The following is a 25708-nucleotide window of genomic DNA, read 5'->3' as shown; positions in this document are numbered from 1 at the left end:
ACACAAAGGTGCTGGACTAAAACTCTTCCTGTCTCCTCCCATCCAATGAATACTGAAAGCATCCTCAAGACCATTCTCCACATTTGCTCAAATTCATCATTCTTGCACACAAGTCATCACAATTTCTCACATTATTACAGTCTGACTAGCATGTTACTGATTACTGATCTGACACTACCTGAACTGAAACCCAGTGTTTGACATTCTGTGCTTCCTGTGGGGCACTGGCACATTTTCAGGAATACAAGCCACCACAGAGGCTGTGTAACATCATCTTTTCAATATGGGAGCCACTGCGGACTGCTTTTTATTGAGAACAGTTTACAGTCATTAACCATATGGAGATGGCGATGTTACCAATGCAAAATTACAGCTTACCACTAAAATTATTAAGAGCGCGTTCATAAGCAAACCAAAAGGAAGTACTTCCATATGACATAAGCTGCCATGCAAAGGCCAAAAAAGTGAATTTAAGTATAGATTAGATAGGTTCATAGAAGGCACAGGCTTTACAGTAATACTAAGAACAGTGGCCCTGGCAGTCACTATTTAAGGACATTCCCGAACAAGAGACTACTGGAAGGATAGAGAGAGGAAAGACTATCACCTGTACTGTGATCTTACTGCTTTTCCCTCAAGTGTCCACAGCTAGCCCACTGCAGGGCACAGGGAGCTAGGCACACCTTCAGTCTGCCTTTGTGGGGCAGCTCTTCAGATGAGCACCTTCTGCTGAAGACATGTGCCAGTATGTTCACAAACCCTGGCAGGGACAAGGCCAGGAGCATTACCCAACAACTGAAAAGAGAGCTCTTAACCATCCCTGGGAACAGGTTGCCCAGAGGAGCTGTGGACGCCCCATCCCTGGAAGTGTTCAAGGTCAGGCTGGATGGGGCTTTGAGCAACCTGATCTAGTGGAAGATGTCCCTGCCCACGGCAGGAGGGTTGGACTGGATGATTTTTAAAGGTCACTTCCAACCCAAAAACCATTCTATGATTCTATAGTCTCCCCTAACTGGAAGTGACCTAGGTCCTCCCCATCCAACACATCAACACACAGACTGTAGGTCTCTAATTTAAAGAGAAAAGTATGCCAAGAAAATAGTTCTGAATTCCAGGATCTGCAAGCAGATTAGTCCTTCTACTGGGCCACAAACCACCAATTCTATGGTACACAGATTCAGGATGCATCTGAAAAGGGTATTTCCACCAGTTTAAACAAGTCAGCAATTCAATAGTTAGAGATTAAATGTCCAGTACAACTGACTATGTGTAACTAGGTTGAGTCTGAAGCAGATGACTTTTTTTTCCCCCCCTAAAGCTACTATGGCACACAGCATGACTGAACTTAGTGGCAGGAAATGCCAGATGTTCCACAAGTTAGTGCCATACTACTGGACTATTGAACTATTTAAAATTAGCCTGAAGTTGATTATAGAGGTGTATTAGAACAAGAAGCTCACCTTTCAAGGGAAAAGCTTGCTCATTAGATACACACCTACGCACCTATAACCAACACTCCAATTTGAAGCATGGGCTTCCTTGTTGACTTTCAGACTCATCAGCATATTTCTACCATGTAACTACCAAGGTCAGAGTTTTAGGGTAACCTGAAATCAGCTGGTAACCTCTCAGGGTGATCTTCCTCAGTTTAACCAAAGATACAGATATGACCTCAGAAAAACTGGGATACAACCAGGTTTGTGTCTTTGGAAAACCCAAACGGGCAGGACCTTATACCGCTGGTGTGATTTTGCCATGAGGAATCAGAGATTACATTCTCTGAAAACCATGTCTGTATATTTTCACAATTTGAACACAGAGGTTGAAAGCCATGAATAAATCTTAAAGAACCAATAACCTAGGCCAAAGTTGTTTCAAGTTCACTGCAGTAAAGGAACAAGTCAGATATCCACATTCGAGCAACCATTCCCTTCCCTTCTATTTCAAGAAAAGGAACATTCTCACAGGAGCATCAGTTGCTCTACCCTCCCTAACTGGATAAAGTTCGTATCAAGGATAAAGAAAATACTTAAGTGTAGTTTCTAGCTAGTAGCTCATAATTATCACCATTTAAAATACCTTAAAAAGAAATTACTCTGGTATGGAGCCCACAGCTAAGTCCTCATACCACACACAACTGGTGTCAACATATGCTTTGAACATCAAAGGAGACTGTTCCAAAGAGATCAACATATCTAAGTGTAAGAGGTAACATCCAATAATCCTCACAAAAACTTGCAAATTCAGTGGTGTTTATATTCCTTCCCAGTCAGTTCCAGCACACCGTATGTTCTCACACACACTTGAGGCCATCCACCTGCTAACGTGTCCAATATATGCTCTCATGTTCATCACGAAGTCTAACTCAACTTCCGCTCACGTGGAATCATCTGCTGGTCCCAGAAGCTTAAAGGGATCCTCTCCTTAAGAATCTTGCATCACTTGTCCCCCAAAGGCAGGTTTTGATGGAAATGTGAACAGCTTTAAAAGCCCAAAAGAAGAATGAAATGAGAATCATGGCCCAGAAATGTGTCTTTTTTTTTTAATGGTATGCCAAGTACCTGCTTTAATCAGCATGGCATACAAGTAGCACCTCCAACAAGGTGAAAAGGGTTCAGGGAAGGAGAGAGGGGACTTTCTTTTAGCTCCTTTAGGAATCCCCATTCAGAGGAATCAAGAGGTTCTAGTCTGTCAAAAGCAACTGCTACAGTCTTGTGCCAACAAGCAGTAACTCTACCAGAAGAGTATTAATTCTAGCACATCACACAGGTGCTACCACAAGACAAGGCAACAAGCAGGACTGAGCATACCCTGTTCTGTAAGGTCTCAAGTGGCTTCACTCAAATTCTCAACACAGATATGGCTCCCCTAACAGCACATCAGAGGAATTCAGTTCAGGCATGTTAAGAGTAGAACCTAAGCGAAGATTTCCTAAAGAGATTTCTCAGGACCTTTTAATCCACGTTACAAGTTTATTTCTGGTAATACTTAGGAGCAGTGCAGCATCTGCAGAAAACTATCACACACTATTTATTTTCTGTAAATCCTAGCAGTGGCGGAAGCAGAGATGATATCAGTCATCTACCAAACAGCAGGCTGCTGCTCTCTGCAATGATGTAACTTCCTGCTTTGTGTATGTTAACAGAAAGTGATTTTCTAATTCCCCATATAACTAACAAAAAAGCGTGCACTTTGCTCCTCTCTGACGATGTCAAAATATTTTCCCAAACACCTGGTTTACTGGCTCTGAAAATGATGGAATATGAACCTAAGTATAGTGCTGTCAGCACACTCACCAAGACCCAAATTATCTTCTGGCAAACCCAGGAAAACACCGAATCAGCTCTAACCTGCTGCCCATGTTTAATGCCTAAGCAAAGTTTGCAAAATTCTAGTTGCCTTGAACAAGTAACTTAAGTTAGCAGCCAGGTGGTGAAGCAACTGGAATTGGCGAGCACACTCATTGCCAGACCCGTGCTCGCTCCGCTCCAGGTCAGGCTTCAATAACTGCACGATGCTCCCAGCACGGCCACTGCCGGTTAGAAGGACATGGGCACAGAAGCACTGAACACAGTTTTGTCTCAACAGTTTTCTAATAGACCCCAGCTAGAAAAGAAAAAAAAGCTGGGTCCCAATGCTTGCATGACCACACAGCAATGGAAAGACAGACAGACTTTAGTCTTGCAAGAGAGATTTCAGCAAGGACGCAACACAAATTATTTCAGCCCATCTAAAGTGAGAGTGGATTGTGCTGGCTCTATGTTTTCTTGTAAAAAACAGCCCAAAGCCAAGCAAATCAAAAAGGAGTAGCCATTTCCAAGTTTCACTGTTTCTGCAGCAAGATATCTAATTTGCAACATAAGAATGAGGGACATAATCTATTTACAATTTTTGCATATATTTTAAATATTTAAATGTGTTTTATTGTGTGCTGATTGCTCAGACTGAAGTCCTCAAGGAAGAAACCACACGTTGAGTAGTGCTCTTTGTACATAGTAATTAGAAAAATACTAATAATTCTTTCTAGTGTAGTCATGTTTCTAAAATTCATATGCTTTTAAAAACTAAGATAAAGTGTTGTTAAAATGTTAATTCACACTAAGCTAAAGAACATTAGATACAAGGGAAGGTTTACTTGCTGTGTAAGGAAAGTAACTTTTAAGTCAGAGTATAAACAGATCTATGCCATTGGGATTTTTGGGTAAACCATTTGGCCTTTAAAACAAATTTCTTCACTAAAGCAGTTAAAGTTTAAAACCCTCTTTATTAAGTTAAGCACGCCATGCTTAAATTTCCATATGATTCTGGTGAGTCTTTGAAGAATTCACACAATATTTACAGACCCTAATCATATCTAATGCAGTACCGAGGACCATGTGTGAAGGGAGACCTTCAGGAGCTTGTAATCTGAGGATGCACAAAGACAAGTTGCACTGAAGTCTGCAGAGATTTTGCATCTGGAATATCCATATCTCAAAAAAACCAAAACAAACAAAAAACCAAACCCCAAACCAAAACCCCCTGACTAGTTACTTCAGACACTTTACTTCACCTTACCTGCCTACGTTTCATTGCTAATATTATTGTTTAATGACATAAACCCTGTTCTGGAATAGCTAATTCTACTTTGCCTTTCAAAAAAACCCACATTTTGACATCAATTTCATACCACACAAGCCCTCTCCTGACACATCTGCCCTTACTAAATACAGTGGTAGCAAATACCCTTTTACCATAACTTTTTTTTACCTCATCTTTTGCATCATTCAGAAGAAAGACAAACTTTGAACAGAAATGCTCTTTCGAAGTTTTTGAATTCTCACTCCTGACGTTTAAAATGCCATATACTTCTGTTTTGCAACAAACTTGCTTATAATCTTACCCTATCGTCCCAATCCAAGAACACCTTGATTATGGTCTGGCACATCCTCAAAAAGATATCTAAGCCACTTGGCTTTCTAATCACTCCATAACAGATTATCACACGTTACTATGCCATTATGTATGAGATTACCCATTAGGGCTTAAATAAGCATGCAATTTCATAGATAATATGAACCTCTTTAAACACCAATAATTATTTTGAACAGGAAAATATCATGAACTAAATTGGTTGGGTCCCCCTTCCTGCTCCGGATTTTTCCTAAGTCATTCTTTCTGCACTGTATACTACTCAAACTCAGAGATAGGAAACCTTAATCCCTATTTAACAGTAAGGGTTATTCCCAAGAGACAGATGTGAATGCAAATCAAAGGAGACAAAATTATGGTGACACATATTGGTCATGTTTTCAAAGGCCCGATCAATCCTCATTCAGACTAAACTAGTTCCCCAGCCCATCTTCAGCAGCCAGTAGCAGGAAAAAAAATATAATTATATACCTGCTCTCTCCAATTGCTTCTATGCATTGCCCATGTGCTTAAATTGTAACTCAGTTGACCATTACTAAGCTTCTTGCTAAGATTCACAATGCTCTCAAATACAGCAGGGCTGGATTATTCAAGTTGACTAAATGGCATATATGCTAGGTTTACAGATCTAGTTTTTGTGCTCCTTATAGTCCCCCCTTTTTACTAGGGCAAAATAAGGTACCTGAGTGATTTGTATTACAACTAGCCGTACCATAACTGAAAGATTTTCCTTTCCAACAACTACAGATCTCCAAAAGCTCCACAGCAGCACCTTCCAAAGTTTTTGAACCTCAACTAGTGTCACCCAGTAACATTTCTGGAAGGCTAATATTGTTCTTTATTACCATGCCAATTAAAAATCAACCTCTGTAAAGGCAGTGCCATTCCCTGGGAAGCAGGGCTCGAGATCTATGCAAGCACCACAGTGCTTGAAGACCACACCTACTGCCCTGGCTTGCTCTGTGATTTTCACAACGCAAGTAACTCCTCTTGTACAGCATGGTCAGCTTGCCTGAGCAGGCTGCAGCTTGATAGCTTCCTCAGCAGATGATTTATCACCTTATAAAACCAAACAGAAAACCCAGAGTAGGAGAATGTTGCTTTGGCTGTATTTACCAGATTTTAACTCAATGGCATTCCCAGATTGAAATGGTAACCCTGAAGTTTACTCAATTCACTTGTTGCCACAGAGGTTCGGTTCCTTGGCTGTCTTCTGTTGGTTTTAGTGGTAAACCTATCAAAGTGTGAAAGTTCAGGTACTACAAAGCCAATGTATATATCAAAACCAGCTTGTCTTCTGCCCCAAAATCCCTTTCTAAGATAAAATCCAATGAATAAATATTTAACACACACATTCCCCCCCTGCCGCCCCAAAGTCATAATAGCTCAAAATCACACATCGGCAAGATGCCAGCTTCTAGTTAAGATATAAAAACCTTCAGACAAGCAACGAGTCTTCTATTGGCTATTCCCTCCCCACTTGCAAGTGCCAGATTTTGGGAGGAACTCAAACTATAAGAGACTCCAGCAAGAGGTCATGTTTATTTCCTCACCGCAAAACGTACCACCTAGAAGGGATTCTTTCATGCAGAACTAGATTTAAGTTCTCCCACCACCTTCCTGAGATTAAAAAAGTTCAGCACTTTTGCTGGAAACAGATCATGCAATAAGGTAAATGAAGCATCTTTCTGACATGACATGGTGGATGAACAGACCACCACCGTTATACTCAAAAAATCTCACTCCAGAAACCACTTAGAACAGACTAAGCCCTTACAGTCTCATGGGATGCCTCCAAATGAAACATACAGGCGAAAAATCATGCAGAGGTATCACCTGATCACCTTGTGTGCAGCCAAAGCTAGCCATGAGCCTTCCTAATGTTTCAGTCCTTTACACCAATGCACTTGCAGAGTAGTAACAGCATTTCTTAGTAAACTAACCCATATCAAAAGGCTGCTCCACAGCAGTCAAACCCTGTAATTAGTACTGCCATACCTCTATCCAGGGAAAAGTTTCAAGCATCTTCACACAATATAACCTCTGCTTTAGGGAAGTCATGTCTATTACTCAGGTATGTCAGAGCTGGGTCATGTGCATTAGCTACATTCGGCACTTTTGGATGCATTTAAGCAACTGTGCCTGGCCAGTTGGCCCATCAGAGATCTCAGAGAAGGGCTGTGGCTACGTAGTGCAGAGTAACCGCAAAAGGTCTCTGCAGCAGGTCTAGCTCTTCCTAGAAGAGCTGGTCTTCCTCAGCCTACAATGTACAGTTGTTCAATCCAGTAATTCCTATCGTATGCCTGGAAATCCCATACAGCTACAGAAAATCATCAAACTTTCCCAAGCAGAGTACCTCCAGAGAAGAAAGAATAGTCTTCTCCATGAACAGTACCAGCAAACAGAGGATGATAAGCTCAGTGTAGCTTAGGCACTTGGTGCCAACCTGACAGCAGAAAGGCTCAGCTTAACTCCTTGAGTAAGCCTTTGCCATCTTCCAAATCACAATAAAAGAATTCTCCTGCAAACAGTTCTGCTGGCTGAATGTGACACCAGGAGCTGACACTGGTGGCAGAAAGGAAGCATTCATTACTGTGCAAAGGAAACTTGATGTTATGCCTAACTTCAGACCCAAAAGGATGAAACAATCAGACAATTAATGGCAGCGCTACTATTCAAAATCCTGGCACATCTGAAATATGCCCTCAAGATGGCAAAAGGCTTGTAAAAATAGAAAAATTTGGTTTGACTGGGGAAGGAGAGGCGGAAGGTGGCTCCAAATCCCTTAAGAGAGAAAACCTGCCAGGGGAAAGACAAGACAAGAACATATCTTGATGGCAACCACAGAGAATAAACATTTTTATTATGTAATGGTGAACTATTTAGACCACAACTAACTAAACCTCCTAGGAGTTTTATCTTTCCCCAAAAAAAAAATTGGTATTTTTTTGCTTAGCTAAATCTCCCTGAAAAATGTGTTTGGTCCTTTGAAATTTCTTATTTAAAAGACATTTTAGTGTAGGTATAGCCTATTGCCTCTTTTTGAGAAAAGCAGTAACCAGAGCGCTTCTCCATTTTTCAATTGGTCATTCCAATGCTATTAGTCCCAGACAGGGAGTAGTAGAGATTTGATATGGTAGGGTTTATTTTAGCTTTGTTTTCTAAAACACACGAAAAAACCCCTACATTGAGGCTTTCAGTCTTTTCAAAATCCAGCACACGCCCCTGTAATCTTCACCACCGAATATCAAAATTATAGTCTGATCTTGGCTCCAGTGCATTGAAAACGTACTGTACCCTTAAGATCCCTGTTGTAACTATGCTGAACACAAGAATTTATCCTTTTATATACATCTGATACAGACTTTCACTATAAAACTGTATTTTTTTTCCCCCTGTATGACAGAGTGCATGGCACAAAGAATTCACTGGCTGCAACTTTTATCTTTGTTCTTTTCAATTAGTATTTGGGCATGCTAAATAAAACTCATTTAGCATGAAATTAAGAGCTACAGCTTGGGGGTTTAGTGGGGTTTTTTTGACTAATTAGCATTTTACAATATTTCATATGTCACCATCACAGTTCCCCACAGACTTCCAGAACAGCCGAGTTTTCAATTTCTACAAATCAGATTCCTCACAGCAAACCATCACACCCAAAAATGACATTTTCAATGCTATCTGAAAAATCATGTTCAGATCATCTGCTAAGCATTTTCTGGCAAAAGCAGATGTATAATTTTATTCTCCTGGGTTGTATTTCATGTTCTTAACCTCAAAATATCCCTTTCTTCACAAATCCCCACTCCTAAAAGTAATAGGAACTCACTCACTTGAGCAATATCCACAAGTGAAAGGGGATGTCTGAAAAAAACTGAAAGGCCATCACAACATACACATGCCATTGGAGAAAATTACCCTTAATTCCAGCTTCTAATTTTTCACTTGCTTGACACTGCAAACTCTCAATATTATATTTGCATTTACATATATTTCAATGTAGTTGTCAGAACAGGAGCCAGAAATCTCGATGACATTTCTCTCTGCTTTTCAGTATGGCAACTGTAGCAGCGAGATTTTCTTTTTTCAGAATCAAAAGCTAGGAAGTACTTCTCCAGCTACAATTAGTTCTTACTGTTATTTTGGTAAGATTTTGATGACACAGGTTCCTTTTTGGGATCATCTGCTTTTACATCAGTGTGCTCAGATATCTCAAAATCTGAAAACTAATTTTCTATACTTCAGCACAAACATGAATTCTTGTTTAACTAGTCAATACACATTAACATTTGCATTTCTTTTGAGAGTTTCCCCACTAGATTTCAATTTAGTCTCATGTTACTTCAACACCAGGTTATTCAGTCAGGTAATTCACAATACTAGCCAGCAACTTCCACTTTTACTAAAGCTTGGAAGCCCCGTAAGCAAATTGAGCAATGAAAAACCAGCTCTACATGGACTTACAGATGTTTCTAGCAAAATCCCAATCTCCCCAAACAGTCTGCAATTTCATCTAACTCCTCTCCACCAACTCAATCCATCCATTTCCTTTGTTTTCAGAATGCAAGAAAGAATACAGATATTTGACCGATATGGAATACCACATATTTTAACTTAAAATACTAAAATAAAAGATTGGTTTAAACCTTGTGATAGAGTTTTGTTACCGTATAAGAGTTCAAATAAGAAAGAAGAATACCAGCAGTTATCCATAACTATCTCCTCATACTCTGCATCTTATTTAAATTCCTGACCATGACAGACTTTGCTACAGCATAACTCTAAATTTTTCTATCAGTTTGATTTTTTTCAAGCTTTCACTAGGCATCCATTTTCTCCCATTGTATGGAAATTGAGTTACCTTTTCTAAAGCTGAAATAACATGAGCTCTTCTGTGCCGATCTAATATTTGGCCACTGCCAGAAAGATGACTCAGTACTCCTCCTCTCCCTGGGTTTCCCCAGGCACTCCCACCAACCCCACTGCACTCACAGTTGAGAAAAGAAGAGTGAGCTTTCTACCAGCACAGCAAGATTAATCTGACCAGCAAAGGGTCTTTCTAGCCGCCACCACAACTGGCAAGAGGAGAGAAAACTGTCCAGCCAGGAACAGAAGATTCCTGCCTGATGGTGACAGCAGATAGCCACTAAACCACCTCAGCCACCTCACATACCTTCCCCCTGTGCCACTCATTCAGAATGTCCAAATTTTTATGTTTCCTAATCAAATATCTTTATAAAGAAACCCAACCTTTCCATTTTTCAAGATTTTGTTTCTATTAAATCTCTAGCAAAGAAACATTTGTCTCACTACAAGGTGACAAGCTCTCAGATACAATCCTCAACATTGCTGATTCCTTACAGGAACCAGGACCTTCAGACACATTTATCACGTATGTGCATAAAATCATGCTGATCACTCAACCAAATGCACTTTGATCCCATACATATTACATGTAGCTAATATGGAAGCATCATGAATTACTCCTGCGTCATAGTTACAGATGTACTTCGTCATCAGCAAATAGCTTTTTCACCCATCTCACTGCAGATAAGCGTCTGGGAGAGATACTTGCCTCTTGGATTACCTTGTGCTTTAAAGAAGCAGCTACAGTTAGAACAAAAGCAGTAATACAGTAAAAAAAATTGCCAGTTCTGTCACAGTCATCATTTAAACAGCAATTCAGTGGCTGAATTACTTTAAACAAAGCAAACTAAAGCTCAGGGGAGAATATGAGGGGGCTTGTAGTTCAAACCAAAGGCTGAAGAATTATATAAAAGTACAAGAAAGCGTTCATATTTCCTCTAGCAGAGATGCAAAAATTTAACACAATTATGAACAGAACAGGCATTAATGCTGAATTTGTCTAGATTGGTCTGGAGTGTTCACTCATTCTCTTCTTTTCCTTTTTTTTTTTTGTTTGGTTGTTTTGAAGTATCTTTGGAAGAATTAAGCCTTGGTCCAAAACCTGGTGAGTACATTCCCCATACCTATGAAATACTACAACCAAACATGACAAAAAACTACCGAGTATGCACTGAAAGCTATTACACATATGAACCCCTGGACTGAAGTTCTTACTCTCTACCTACCACTAACAGCTAGGCTTCAATGGACATGGAACTGCTAGTTTTTCTCATCTTTGATCCCACAGCATCCCTGCTGGCCGGAGCATCTGCTCAGCTAGCATATTCAAGAGGCAACAAGATAGGTAAGATAGGAAGGAGGGGAGAAAGAAGCATCCTCCTCAGCCCCAAGATTTTGTACTGGAAAAAAAGAAGTTTAGTTTCCTCAAGGAATGTGACTTTTAAAAAAAAGAAGCGTAAGGCAAAAGAGATGAAGCTAAACTAGATCTTTTCAATATGTGGCAACAGAGATTCCTACAAAAGAGGTTCGTTCAAACTATCTGTGTTTTGGCTTGCAAGACATATCAAATGCAAGTACAGACATCTGAATTTGGCCTTGGAGAAAGAGAAAGCTCCTGTTTACTCATTATGAGTTAAGAGCAAAGGTAGAAGACCAGCCCAGGAAAAAAAAAAAAAAAAAAAAAACACACACTACAAAAAAACACCAAAAGCCTGACTGACATCCATAGGGACTGCTAGGTAAGAACTGCAATAGGAGAGAGTCAGACAAAACAATTATTCACCAAGAAATTGCTCTAACCCTGAGACAGTTGCAACCCAGTAACTACAACTGTTGTAAGGCACATGTCAAGCCAGGGATGATCCCCGCAGCACAAACTACTCTTCTTCCAGATCTTCTCAGTCTGTAAAGATCCAATGTCTACTAAGCATCTATATTGGAATATTAGGAAAAAAGTTCTGCATCCTATAGAAAAGTCACAGTACCCTGTCTGTCTTCCCTCAGTATATGAGCTAGTTCTAGTTAGTGCAGTATTGTAAAACAAGATCTGACAGTAACTCAGGCATTTTTATTAAACAGAGTAACAGCTAATTCTACCAGCTCCAGTAAATTGTTGGGGTTTGTTCTGGGTTTTTTGTGTTTTTTTTTTTAATTAAAAAAAAGCACTTTTACCCATGGCAACTAAGGCCTCCTTTCTAACTTGTTTTTGATTGTAAGAAAACGTATGGTCTTGCATTTGACAGGAATATTCAAAACACCATGCTAACTAATCCAAATTATAAAGGACAAGGATGGGATTAAGCACTAGTTTATAAATATCTACGTTACTCTGAATGTGAATTTGTTTTGGTGCTTCTCTAGGATTAAATGGGAGGTACTGTATATTACAGTTAAATAGGAGCTTATCACTTCATTTTTGAATTTTTTTGAATGACCAAGTCAGGGATTTTTTTTTTTTAGGGTTTTTTTCACCCTTAACATAGATAAAAGCCAGCGATACACACCCAGAAAGATTTGCCATGGCAGCAAAATCACAGTGAATTACTTGGGTGCCCGATGCCTTTTCCACTGCCAGCCTTCTCTTCCCTCCCTCAACATCTTTTCCAGGGCTGCAGCACCAGCAAGTATTCAAGCACATTTGTGCACTTAAAACAAATACTCTTCTGGTTGTATCACGCTTGCCAGTATTACTGTGATTAGCTAAGGGAAAACTTCAGCCACAAGCTGAATTGTTTGCCTGGCTTTGTTTAGCTTTTAAATGGGCACACGCTCAAATGGCAGACTCAGCACATCACCCCTAGAGACGGGCAGTCACCTGCTCACACCCTGTCAAATGAAGCGTGAGGGCACACATACATACCACCACACTCAACTGGATCGTAATGACAGTATACAGTGCTAAACGAACATGCAAAAATTGGTATCATCTACCGAGAGCCCCAGCAATCATCAAAGGAGCTAGGCTCCAAATTTGGACATCAGCTCTGACACTCCTGTATTTCAAGGAAGCATCCAGGCTAGAGACTGAGAAAAAAGAATCAAATTGCTTCTGATTGCTTATACAAAGTAGTATTAAAAGCCCAAGTCACTCTTGGGAAATTTAAGTTGAGGTTATAGTGCTTACAGTATTTACCCATACAACTATAAAGACATCAACTTTATAAATGATCCAGAAGCAGAAATCACAACCTCTGTAAGAAGAGCTTCAGAATAAATTCTTTACTTCATGCCATCAAATATGGAAAAATTTACAAGGTTTATTTCATTATTTTACAGAAAAAATACCGAGGCTAACAGTAGGCAATTATTCTTTAATTCCTAGTTCTTCCTTTCATGCCTTGGAGAGAAAAACTAGTATCGCCTCATTTCAGGTCTGACAATTGCTTGTCTCCAAGAATCAGAAAGATACACCTCAAAGAGCTAAGACTGCTACTGAAACATGGAAAGGAGGAACATGGAAATGGTACCATTCACTGTGGGAGGGTAAGGCGCAAAGAAAAACACCCCACATATCCCTGAGAAACATCAAGAGAAGAAAAAAAAAGTATTCATGCTGAAGAAGGTGCACAAAATTCCTGTTCTTGACTTCTAGCATTCAAACTAAGCCAAATAAGTCTCATCTACTTTAGGGCTTCTGACCTTTGAAAACAAGTTACTTTACACACACTCTCACCTATTTGGTGGTAGGAGAAGAAAGGAGTGGAATTACTTTCTGCTTTTTGAGTAACCTAAGGCTTATGGAGGAAGAGTCTCCATAGGGGTACGATACTAACACCAGGATGACCCCCACGCACAATAGAGATGCAGGAAGAGGAGAACTCAGATAACCTTTGAATGCTATTTATAGGCAAACATCCCACTTGAACTCTTTTCTCCAAATTTCTAGCATTCAGTGGGAAACTGAGTCCAAATGGGCTGTAACTGCTTTCCTGAATCAGAAAAGGGCTGTGGCTCAGTACAGTACTCAGTGACTATCCGGGGCAAAAAATTTGAAAATACTTCTATGTTTTCAAGCAAAGAACTAACAGTAAAATTTGAGGGCCAGTAACATCATCGACTTAACCCAGAAGCCCATGGACTTTTAGTCCCCAGTTTATGCCAATCACGTATGGCAAAGCAAGCCAAAATACTGAAGCATTTTCAGAGGCTGACCAAGTGCGCCACTTCTTTAAAAAAAAAAAATCACCAGCCTAATGGTGTATAGCACAGACTAGTGTATAAATTCATATTTCAAGCTGAACATTTGAGAAACTGTTCATAAAACCTCCTCTACCTAAGAAGATCCACAGCCTTTCAGTCTACTGTCATTACATACATGCTGCATAACAAAACATCCTGAAAATAAGATTTATAGAGCACAAAACAACCAAAAATCAGGACGCTACAGTCTTCAGAAAGAAAATAAGGAATTTATTTTACCATGACCCAACTTGAAGAAAGAACACACCCATCTACTGTTAATGCATTAGGAAAAAACCACCCTTCTACCAGAAGAGTGCAGGGGGCCCATACCATCACTTTTTTTATTCTTTGTGGCATCCTCCTGAAGTTCAAAAACGAAAAGGGAAGAGGACATAGGTGCATCAAGAGATGCACTTTCACCTAGGTACCTGTCTCTGAAGCTCTGCTTCTTCAGATGGAGTTTTTGTTCATCAGAAGTCACAGAATCCAACACGTGGCACCACAGAGCACAAGTTTTACTGAGCTGCTTCAGAGCACAATGCAGAGAGAAACTGTAAGAAGCATTAATCCAATGGATAGCTTCTGGATGGAGCTGCTTCAGATAGCAAGTATGGAAAAGTCCGACCAATTAAGATTTCACTAAAGCAGACTTCTTCCATTATTTCTCTCCAGGTCTTTGCTCTTATCTGCATGAAGGCTAAAATAAAGTTGTTCTACCTCTTATTCTGTCTCTACAGTCTAGGAAGATCAGGCACTGGGTGTGCTCACTATAAGAGAAGGCTAATAGCCAAAAGCAGAGCCACATTGCAAGTTTCTCCTCTTTTCATTATTAAATCTTCCTACATGCTCCTTTCCCTGTAGAGACTTCCAAAACGTGCTGCTTGCTTGGTTCTGGCAATACAAGGCAAAGCCAGCTGGAAGTCAGGCCAGGTTACTTAGAATATTCTTGCTCATTGTGACCCTCCTGTTACTCAAAAGCCATGTAATTCTTTGAAAGCAAAGATAGAATTTTAGCCTTTATAATGATGCAGATTCAAGAAGGTTTTTTAAAGGACATATGCAAACAGGAGTGTCAGCAAATATATATATACACACGCACACAGAAATAATCAACTGCACAAATACAGAATAATTCGTTCAGGTAGCAGTTCTTCAGGAAAGTATTGGTAGATTTAAAGTCAAATTCAACTTGTAAACTAACATTTCTCCTGCAAAAGGCAGACAACAAACTGAGATGTATAAACAAAAGCACAGCTTGCAGGACAGATGAAATAACACTCCTACTCTCCATGCATCAATAGAGCTCAACTTGAGTAATATGACTAATTTGGGGCAACAAGCTATGAAGAACAGAGATCACGTACAGAGACTCCAGAGAACAAGAGCAGATGAAAGTCTAAATAACATGAGTTAAGGGCAAAGAAAGATTTGATATTATTTAGCCTAAAAAAAAACTGAGGAAGATAACAGTCTGCAAGTCAGTTCTAAGGATGGCTGTATTGAAAAAGGGAACACTGAACTTGGATATGATGCATAAAACAAGCAGCCAAAGCAACTCCACTAAAAAAACCATCAACTGCTTTACCACGACAACCTTCCTCCTTCCCTCGTGAAGCTCTTCCAAAGCAGCTTAGTGCCCCCTTCGCCCGCAAGTTACATATTTCAGCATGTAACACTGAGGACTGATAGAAAAACCCTCTCATCCTAAGGACTGCACTTGGCTCAGCATGCCGTGGAGCTTCCAGCACTGGAGACAGTTTGTCTAACCAGTTCTTAAAGCCACCCGTCAGGAATGGCACAAGCACAGATGAATTTGCCTGGGGAAAAGGAAGAGAAGGAGATAAAACTAGGTCTAATGAGATTTCTTTCAGCTCTATTTTTCAAAAAGTTTTAAGAAGCTGTACAGAATTTGAGGAAAAGGTGATGGCTAAATGACAAATTAGTAATCACTGTTTTAGAGATAATGTTTTGTTACACAGGGAAAGTCATTACAGAACTGCACTGTGCCTTTTGTTCGCACAGCAAGTATTTTCTTGACGGATACAATGAGGATAAATTTGTGCAATACAATAATTTTTTTTAGAGTTTCCTAAAGTATTTAAATACTTCACATTCACAGAGAATATAAACTCCATTTTTGTGCAAGATGCTTAATGTACTACAGCTTGTTTTAAATCAAGGTATTTAAGTTCTTTCAAATTTCTTAGCTTTCAAAATAAGGCAGAAAATAATTTGTAACAGGCAATGAAGGTGCTCATGACGCACTGCAAAAAAAGCCACTTGCTTCCGTAAGTAGAATCAAAGATGAGTGGCAGTATATTTTACATAATTTTATTCTTCATTAATCTGGTGAAAACTAGCTTGACTTTCTAGAAATAAGCAGAATTTGATCGTTTATGTTATGCATATACTATATTATCATTTGTTTTACTAGAAACTTGTTTATTGTAATTACTTCCTAAATAGACAATAGTAATATTTTGTCAAAGGTGAGTTACCAATAGAAAAAAGTAACAGATTCACCTGTTAAACCATATACTGTAAAGTATTAGTGACTCAGTATAATCTGTTGCTTCTGACCCTTAAAAAACCCAAATATTTAATACCATTATAAAACTGATAGAAGAACAATGTATTGTAGGTCTGCCAACAAGAGCTCAGTCAATTCCTCTCACGTGTCCCAAGACACTTGTCACAGCTCACGAACCAGACAGTTTAAGCAACTCTTATATAAAGAGGTAGCAAGCAGCCCTGCTTCCAGTATAACCGTGTTACATCTGACAGTATACTTCCAATCAGCCCCAGAAGGGGTGGCTACACAGACTACCAACCTGATTTACCAGTCTGTCTAGTACAGAGGTAAGTGCCTGGCACTAGTTACTGCCACCACACTTTGCCACTAAGTTACAGAACATCAAAAAAATTGAAATCTGAGTGGGGAGATTCAGATCCGATCTTCTGCACACTATGAAGCATTCACTTAACACTCAAACTACGTTCTGAGCACTTCTAAACTCTGGTTTTATCATCACGTGCTAAGGAAACTACATGACTGACAAATGCAGAAAATCAAAAATGTGAACTTAAAATCCAAGTCTGTGTAATTGAGTTTTTTTAATGAACTATTATAGAGTCTTCTTGCAGGAGATACAAGCAAGAGACACAGGCTTTTCTACCTCCTCACTCCTTCCTCACTCTCCTGATACACTTAGGGAGAAGAGTTACATTTTGATGAACTCAAACTTGCAAGCATAGTAACTGCTTCATTTCACAAGGTTAACATCTACGCTCCCCTCTTACACAGGCATCACAAAGAAAGAATCATACCAGTAGCCATCTGTTTAGAGAGAAAGCATGCACATGAATGAAACAGAAGAACACAGGAAAAATACTATACCACACTCAAATAAGATACATTCTGTGACAAGACATTTGGGTCAACAGCAATATTTACCAGATATTAGCTTTAAGAGGACTGTTGTTCAAGCTAGTGTTCTGGTTTTTTCTATACCTGATGAATATCATAGACCCACATAACTAGCTTACCTGCAATATTGCTGTGCAAGATCTTTATTTACCAACTCTAGCACAAACCTCAAGACAACCAAAACAAAAGCTTGCTTCAGTGTACTGTCAACAAACAAGAGTCTTAGTAGCTGTCCCACAACAGACCCCTTGTACCCTGTGAGGGGCACCAGCTCCCCAGTACAGACGGCAGTACCACACAGCCAGCTCTAAGCTGACTGCCAGTAGCAGCACAAAGCCCAGTGTAAGCTTCTGCACCCCACTGCAAAGCCTGAATGTGATTATTTTCACTTTGATGGATGAAGGAAGCATACATGTAAAAAAAGAGGAGGATCTCCTCTTGGTACAGGCTAAATTCCATCTCAATTCAGGCATTACGTAGGACTGTCAATAAAGCACCGCTTCTTTTCTCCTGCCCAAACCCTTCCTACTTTCCTTCTTTGGCTGAGGCTACTCCAAGCACAAATATAACAAGAAGTCCTGAAAAAAAAAATACTGAACAGAAAGAAGTTTTTAACCAGGAATATCCCCATATTGGAACAGTAGTAACAAAGGGGATTTTACCTTGCGGAAGAATCCAACTTGCATGAAAAATAAAATATGGCAGAAGTAAAATAGAAAGGAGAAGTACGAGTTAATAAAAAAATATATCCAGGACTTCGAAAAAAACGATGCTAAAAGGAGAATTGCACAAGTTGTTTATGGTACAGTCATAAAGCACTGGCTGATTAACAATGACCTCTGAGATATATATAGACAGAGAGAGATATATATAGAGAGAGATAAATATGCAGACAACTTAAGAAATTGAGGATTACCCTGGCCAATTTTAATATTTCACAAATTAAAACTTGTAACTTTTTATCTCGTCTCTTCCCGCTCCCCATCCCCGCTGAGGAAAAGTTAAAATCTCAGAATCATCTTTGCCAAAGAATTCCAAAAGCACAGCATTCAGATCTGGTAAGATAACTTAGCTGTCTGATACCTAAAAGCATCAGTTTAAGTGTTATGACAATGAAACTGTTCTTCACAGCAAAATCTAACTGAGAAAGAGCCAAAAAATATGAAGCTGGTACATTTAACGTACTTTCAAAGTATGGAAGTTAATTTGACTAAGAGCAGGATTAGACTAGACTTTTTCTAATCTAAAAGCCTACAAGATTAGAAAAAAATATTTAAATCATGCAAAACCTCAGAGAAATATAACATTAATAATTCAATTACATGCACAAAATTCAGACCGTTTATCCAACTTACTCAAAAGCACAACACATCTGTACGTTTCACATACCATATATTCCTTCCCACTCTGAATCTTTAGATGGTAAAGAAAGAAAATGAGCAAGTCACTGTAATGTGCCAGTATCCCAAAAGGCAAGTTTTCCAGTTAACAAGACAGTGGTGATTTTAGTAATAGCACAGCTTTGATCTCTAAAGAAACGCCTAGAATGAAGCCTATTTGAACCTTCTTAATGAAAACTGTTTCTCTTATTTGATCCGTATACTGCATCCAAATAACACCAAGTATTTCAGATCAGATCAAATTAGGGTGAAAAGCCTCTTTTTTTTTAAAAAAAAACAGTCAAAATAGTTGGACTAAGGTAAGGCTTTTGCCATGTTGAAGGCAGCTAAACACACTTCAAATTTGATATTGCTACATTTTTACAATGAAGTTCCATCTTTGCTCAAATTCCAGCAATCCCCTCTCGGATTCCCCCCAATAAAGACTCCATTTTTCTTTTTTATTCAAGAACAGAGATACAGATCTAGAAATGTATTTGTTACATTCCACGAGCACAGAGGTGCAGCCATTAAATTGACAAACATGAATCATCCATTTTTTGCAGCCCTCAACTTCTACAGTTTGAAGTGGAGTTTGGATAACCCTTCAGAAGTGAAGTTTCTAATGGATTAGGTGCCCGCCTCCATTTAAATCACAAGTTACTCAGCAGCCCTAAGAAAAGAAACACCAGGTCCACACATGAATCTTATTGATCATAAACAACATGATCAAAGAATTTGTCTAGCCTAGTCTCTGACACTTTCCAAGGGGTCTCCCGGATGCAGGATGAAAGCAAGCTGTGCATCTTTTGAACTGTTCTGGTAGACCACAGCTCGCTCCCTGGTAGTGCTGGATCACAGGTCTATCTTGTCACATTCAAGCCCTCTAATGTTGGGGAAAACAAATGTAATTTATTTTATTTTAATCAAAAAACCCCTTGCTGTTAGTGAATAATGAATGGGTTTGGTCACATCACACACACGAAAAAGCTTGTTTGGTCAACAGCTTGGCAACTGGGTAAATATAGAGATACACATACACACATTGGAAAGCATTCAATTTTACAATTGCTGAATCTCACTCTATCCTTTCAGTCTATCCTAAAGCAGGCAGATTTTATCTGGGCCCATTCATATTTTGACCTGTGTTCTGTATTTCCACTAAGTAGGTGATTACTTCCACTTTTTGCCTCGCCTGGTTCCAGAATACACAACCTGTTCTGCCCCCCACTTCATCCTACCAGCTTTCCAACGAGCAGTATCAGGCCCTCATGCCTGAATCAACTACTGAAATTCACCACGTATTAACAGACACTTGTTATTAAAACTAGATTTCTCTTTCACCACTTTCAAATGATTAAATGCAGTGCGACTTTGGAGTCTCAAATACACCAAGCCATCTATGTGAGGGACTCTAGTCACCTTTAATCTTTTATTCCAACAGAAAAGAAGGATGTATATAACTCTGCTCCCTGTTTCAACATAAGGATGGACTACTCACATCTGTTTCATTAAGCAAACCCTTGGCTGAACATGGCTCCTCTCCAAAATACTCTGATTTTCCTCACAAGCCTCTTATAAACAATAGTAGGACTTCTGAAGAACTCACTGCAAACAAGACTCCTCCTTGTGTAGATACTCAACAGGAATACCAAGTGCTCCAATGCTAGACAAAGAGGTTTTTTACCACTTTCTTCTGCATCTATTTTTTGATGCTTCATTGTCAAAGTGCTTCAATGTTCAGATTGAGAAGGAACATGCTCAAAAGATCTGCTGGTAAGGATATAGGCACCCAAGCTATTTTCTCAATTTAAAAATCAGTTCAGTAACGTTCTACGTCACTTCCTAGAAAACTCAGCAAAACCATGCTGAAACACTATGAACAGGGTATTTTAACTGCAGGGATTAACATTTTGACATTTTACAACTTTCTGTGGAATTCTGTGTTTTGGGTGCAGAATAGACCAAATGGGCATCTGGGATTTGTATTTGGCCACACACTTCAACCAACACCTTTCTCTATCCTCTTTAAGAAACAACCTGTACTCCAAAAAGAGGACTGCACTACAAAAGCAAGTCATTTTCCCTTCCTGATGCCTATAAAAGGCAGGACCAGAAAATGAAACGGCTTTAACCTGTCAAACTTTCCCCAACTCTTTGGAGGTGAGTTTGCCCTTTTAAGAATGTGCGTTGAGGGACCCACTGAGGAACCCGCCAGGAAGAGCCAGAGCTCTGAACGCTATAACCATTCATTCACAGCAGCAAAGAGCTCTCATCCTCCAGCAGTCAACTAAAAAGGAAAGTCCCTAAAAAGGAAATTTAATAGGCAACCTTACTGAAGGCCCACAGAAGAACCATGATTCTTCATAGCTGGAATATTATTTTAAGAAATCAACGGTACCCTAATTAACAGTGGAACTGAGTGTTTCTAGTGCAGAACATGAATCCACTGTCAGAATACTAAGAATCTGTTTAATTACAGTCTGAAAAACAGAAACATCTCCAAACAGTACGGTTCTCTTTCCATAGGTTATTTTACCTATAATCCCTTCTTTGCTACTAGGAGTCAAACTGAAGGAAGGTATACAAAAGACTTGGTTTGTTTAGGATAAGTTCCCAAAGAACAGGATTCAATTGTTTTAATTTATCCTCAATTTCTGAAGATGAAAACAACTCATATTTATGACATTCATAGAACAGTGAAGTCTCTCAGTCTTCAGAACGTAAAACTAGTTTTTTTGTAAAATAATACAATCACTGTTTAAAGACAGCTGTTCATTAACAAAGTGCCTGTGCTTTGCTTTAACAGATTACAGAAGGAAGTATCGTTGTCCAAACTAAAGCTAATCAGCCAGGTTTTCAGAGGACCTAGTAAACATACAGAATCTAACCTCTAACCACTGTTTGTGTGCACGTGGATATGTACGTATGTGTATACTTGCTGCTATGTTAAGGGGGGTGAGGCACAACCCTCTTGCTAGAAATTCTCCTTAAGGTTGTCACCCTCGGCATCCAAAGCCACAAAATATTTTAAGTCCTCTTGGAAACAGAATAAACAAGCTGAACTGCAAAAAAAATATCCAGCACACTTATGATGGGCAAATACAATGTATAGAAACATTTTTAAGCAGTTCAACTACTCTCTGGCCTCTACACTTGCATATGCAGGCCTAACTGGCTCTCAAATCAAGACAGCTACTTAAAAAACAAAACACCCACAAATCTTAAAGAATGCAATGGTTGAAAACCACTTCTGCATAAGCAAACTGAAGAAGAACATCCCACCTGACTGCAGTTGCTAGAACTTACCTTCCAGAATTAATAAACAGCATGTCCATGTGAGATCTGAGCATTAAAGGATTCATGAAGAATGAGCAAAACCAGTTTTGCAAGTCATACTCATTAAGATCCTAATGACACAGCCACGAACCCTGCATGTGAAAAACCCTAAGAAATCTGAGACACTAAATGCAAGACCAATTTTCCTCTAGGTTGTAAGTTAGGATCAAGCCTCCCACAGGAGAGGGGATCATCACAACAAAGACCAAGCTACCCTGGAAACCACCTCATACAAGGCCGTAGCTAAACTACTTATTCGAGCAATAGTTCTGCCATCTACTTTTGCAAGCTAACCTTAATGCTGGGGACTAAAGTAACAGGAGAAATCACTTGCTTTTGCCAAACTGCAAAACAATACAAAGTCCCAACACCAGGCCAGTTTGTTTGTTCCCATGATGGAAACCTAGAGGCTCACTTAAGGTTAGAAAGGGTATTTTCAGCCAAACCAGCCAGAGAAATCTAGGGAAGATATTACAACATCTCCCGGAAACACTAGCTTCTTTTTCAGTCACTTTCAAATTATGGCTTTTATTAAAACTACCAGATTCTCAGTGTCTCCTTTAGGTTAGCCTAATGATATTTTTAGTGTTCAAATTCACAGTGGGAAAGACAAGTACTGCTTAACTAGAGGACTTTCTCAAGAGCGTTTTCAGTCTTTTGCTCTCACACATTCATCAAGTGGCATTAATTTTGTCCAGTCTTTTGAGAGAGGGAGATGGAGCCCCCAAACAAAAGCACTCTTTTTTTGATTTGCTCTTCTTTCCAGATCCCTTCTGTTCTGCTCATTTTCTACGTCCCTACTCCAAGCACTCTGGGAATCAAAGCATGGAAACCTCAGATTAAAAACAAACCATTGGGGAATCAAAGCAGGGAAACCTCAGATTGAAAACGAATCATCTAATCCTGCGGACAAGTGGCCAACTACTGTTTAGAAATCTAAAGAAAGCATTCTCGCAGGCATTACAAGAAGCAATGGTACCTCCTAGATTTGTTAAATACCGTGAAATCATTTTGAACACTGCAACCCTAGATGTAAGCACATACCCTCAGAGATCGACTGCCCTCATAACATTAGCCATCAGACATCTCCACTGACAACTTATCAAGCTAGCAGTTTTAGGACACACCAGTCATCAGGTACACGAGAGAAACTGCAACTGATTCTCATTTTAAAAAGTGCTTAAAAAGGGATCAGATTATTCAAATTCTGTTAGACTATTTCTGGGATACTCCAGACACTATCTTCCCTGCAAAGCAAAGTTTGGTCCCCAAGAGTTATAGCAGGTTAGAATAATTTTAGGGGACCACCTTTAATTAGGCTGCTGCAACTTTCTGCTGACAAAAGCTATGCTATGCTGTAAGCTGGGTTTTTTTCAAATTCAAAATGCAAAGAGAGCCCGAAGCCCGAGTCCCTTGCTCCCTTTGCTTCCTCAGAATGAAGGTCTCCTTTAAGACTGTACATAGCTTTACATCTAAACACCTGCAAATAAATGCTATTTTATCTAGCTCTTAAGTGTGTTCAAAGCTAAAGTCCGAAAACTCCAATTTCAGCACACTACTACTAGTCTGAGTATGCACCCATAATGATGAAACAGGGTTTGTTTCAAAGCAGGGTTTTTACGTCTTTTTGTCCTTGGAATTTTGAAACTGACAAATAATTTCCAAATCCATTGCAAACACCTGAGTCACAAACCTTAGAAAGACTTATATTAGTCAAGCTTCCACTATAAAAGTAACCAATGTAGTGGCACTATGTTCATCTAGTCTAGTTCCAAAACATGAACATTAAATATGTATTTTCCAACAATCATCTCAGAACTACAGAATGGAAAATATTTTTGTGAAAGTCAAAACAGAGAAGCAAGTATTTCACCTGTAAATTTCTGGAGTAATGAATTAATAACTATATATTGACCAAAGCAGCAGAAAAAAATGTCATTTTAGCAAGTCTACTTCCTTCCATCCTCTCCCCTTTAATCCTCCCTCTGGTAACACATGTAATCTCATCTGATCAATGAAATACCATTTAATTCAAACTAACTTTTCTAACTTTATATGTACAGAAAGAGTGGACCAAGCAAACCTCAACACCTGTTAAGAATTATGAGCTTGTTTTCCATTTTCTGCTCCCTATCATCATGGTAAATTTCCAGACTTGTGAATATTTGACTAGGGTCAAAATTTACAGGTTGCCAGATCTGTGTGCAAGTTAGGTTCAGAAAAAAACTATACAAAGAATGTACCTGCTGCTTCCAGTAAGGCTTCTAGTCTTGCTTGTGTTTCTGGATCCACAGTTCTCAAGTCCGCACCTTCTGCAGCACTCGATAAGAATAACTCCGACGTGGTTTTAAGTACTGGGTTATCAAGATCTTCTTGGTCCAAAATAAATGATTCAACCTGTTTGCCAAATTAGAAAAATAATTTTACCATTTTTGAAGCTTTATACTAAAACTAAAATATTAGAAAAAACACAAAATAATTTAAATGTACGATCATAATCATGTTTTAACTGTACAGATTATAGGACAACCATAAAAATCATCTGGTCAACTCACTGAAAAGGTAGTTGAAATCAAAAAAGAAAAAACGCTACACGAAAAACAGATTATTGTAAAAATTACAATCAACAAGATCTTAAACTATAGCACGGGAAACTCAGATTAAATATTGAAAAAATGTTATGCATGTTTGGACAGTTAACCCCCAAAACAGACTGCCACAAGAGGCTGTAGCATCTTTGTCACCAGAAGTCTGTCTACCTTGTTATTAAAATAAAGCTGTCGGTAATGACTTTGGTATAGCTGAACCTATCCGAGAGCCAGGGAAGGACTGAATGGTTTCCCGAGATGCCTTTCAGTTCTACTTTAAAAGTAATTTCAACTAATGTAGCACAAGGATTTTGTTTGTTTTGAGTAGAAACATGACAGTTGACTAAAATTCAAAACGAAAACATCTGTATCCAAGCTGGCACTTAGTATTACCCGTCATTAATGTTTTCTAGACAACAGATACGTAGAACCATTAAGCAAGCAGGTATTCCAACTGAACAGCAATAATGCTGTCCCCACCAGTGGCCCACATGATCTCCAAATACAAGCTCATGGAATTACTCAACATAACACACTGTAGTTTTATGACAGCTTGCCAGAGTAAACAAGGAGGATACCTGACTCATACTCTAATGAGAGCAGAACATTTCAGAATCTGTCCCACGTTCAGACATAATTTCCTCTATTTTCAGTAATATTTTAAGATAAAAACACTATTTCATAATTAGATGTTACCTGTTCAACACTATCAGCGCCTTAAAAATGCCATAGAAATGAGACACGCTCATTATACAACCATTGCTGCCCTTTCCCACTTCATGCCCCAGTCTCATCTTCCTTTCTCTGTTTGCCCCTAATACTTCCCCCATCTTTCTCACGCCAGCAGTAAACTATCATCATATTCAGCCCTATCACACAACACCCCACAACACCTTAAGAAAGGGATAGTTTATATTTCCAAAAAAAAAAAAATCAGGCCATCTGCAAACTTAAGTGTCCCATTGTGCAAAGAATGTTAAGGTGAGTCCGGAGAGCTCCATAGAGCACTGCTATTT

The 25708-nt window shown here is 39.1% G+C and overlaps 1 protein-coding gene across 3 annotated transcripts in view; it reads right to left on the bottom strand.

The window, feature by feature from the left end:
- The window catches only part of ANKHD1 (ankyrin repeat and KH domain containing 1), a 117604-nt gene that overhangs the window by 77704 nt on the left and 14192 nt on the right, over positions 1-25708 (bottom strand). For all 3 annotated transcript variants that reach the window (XM_076350085.1, XM_076350086.1, XM_076350087.1), the window contains exon 2: positions 24348-24501. In XM_076350085.1, the coding sequence (XP_076206200.1) occupies positions 24348-24501 (154 nt within the window). The remainder of the gene's footprint in view (positions 1-24347; positions 24502-25708) is intronic.

Source organism: Aptenodytes patagonicus, chromosome 12, assembly GCF_965638725.1.
Source record: "Aptenodytes patagonicus chromosome 12, bAptPat1.pri.cur, whole genome shotgun sequence".
Classification (NCBI taxonomy): domain Eukaryota; kingdom Metazoa; phylum Chordata; class Aves; order Sphenisciformes; family Spheniscidae; genus Aptenodytes; species Aptenodytes patagonicus.
Note: the sequence above shows the minus strand (reverse complement) of the source record. Positions and strands in the feature narration are given on the sequence as shown.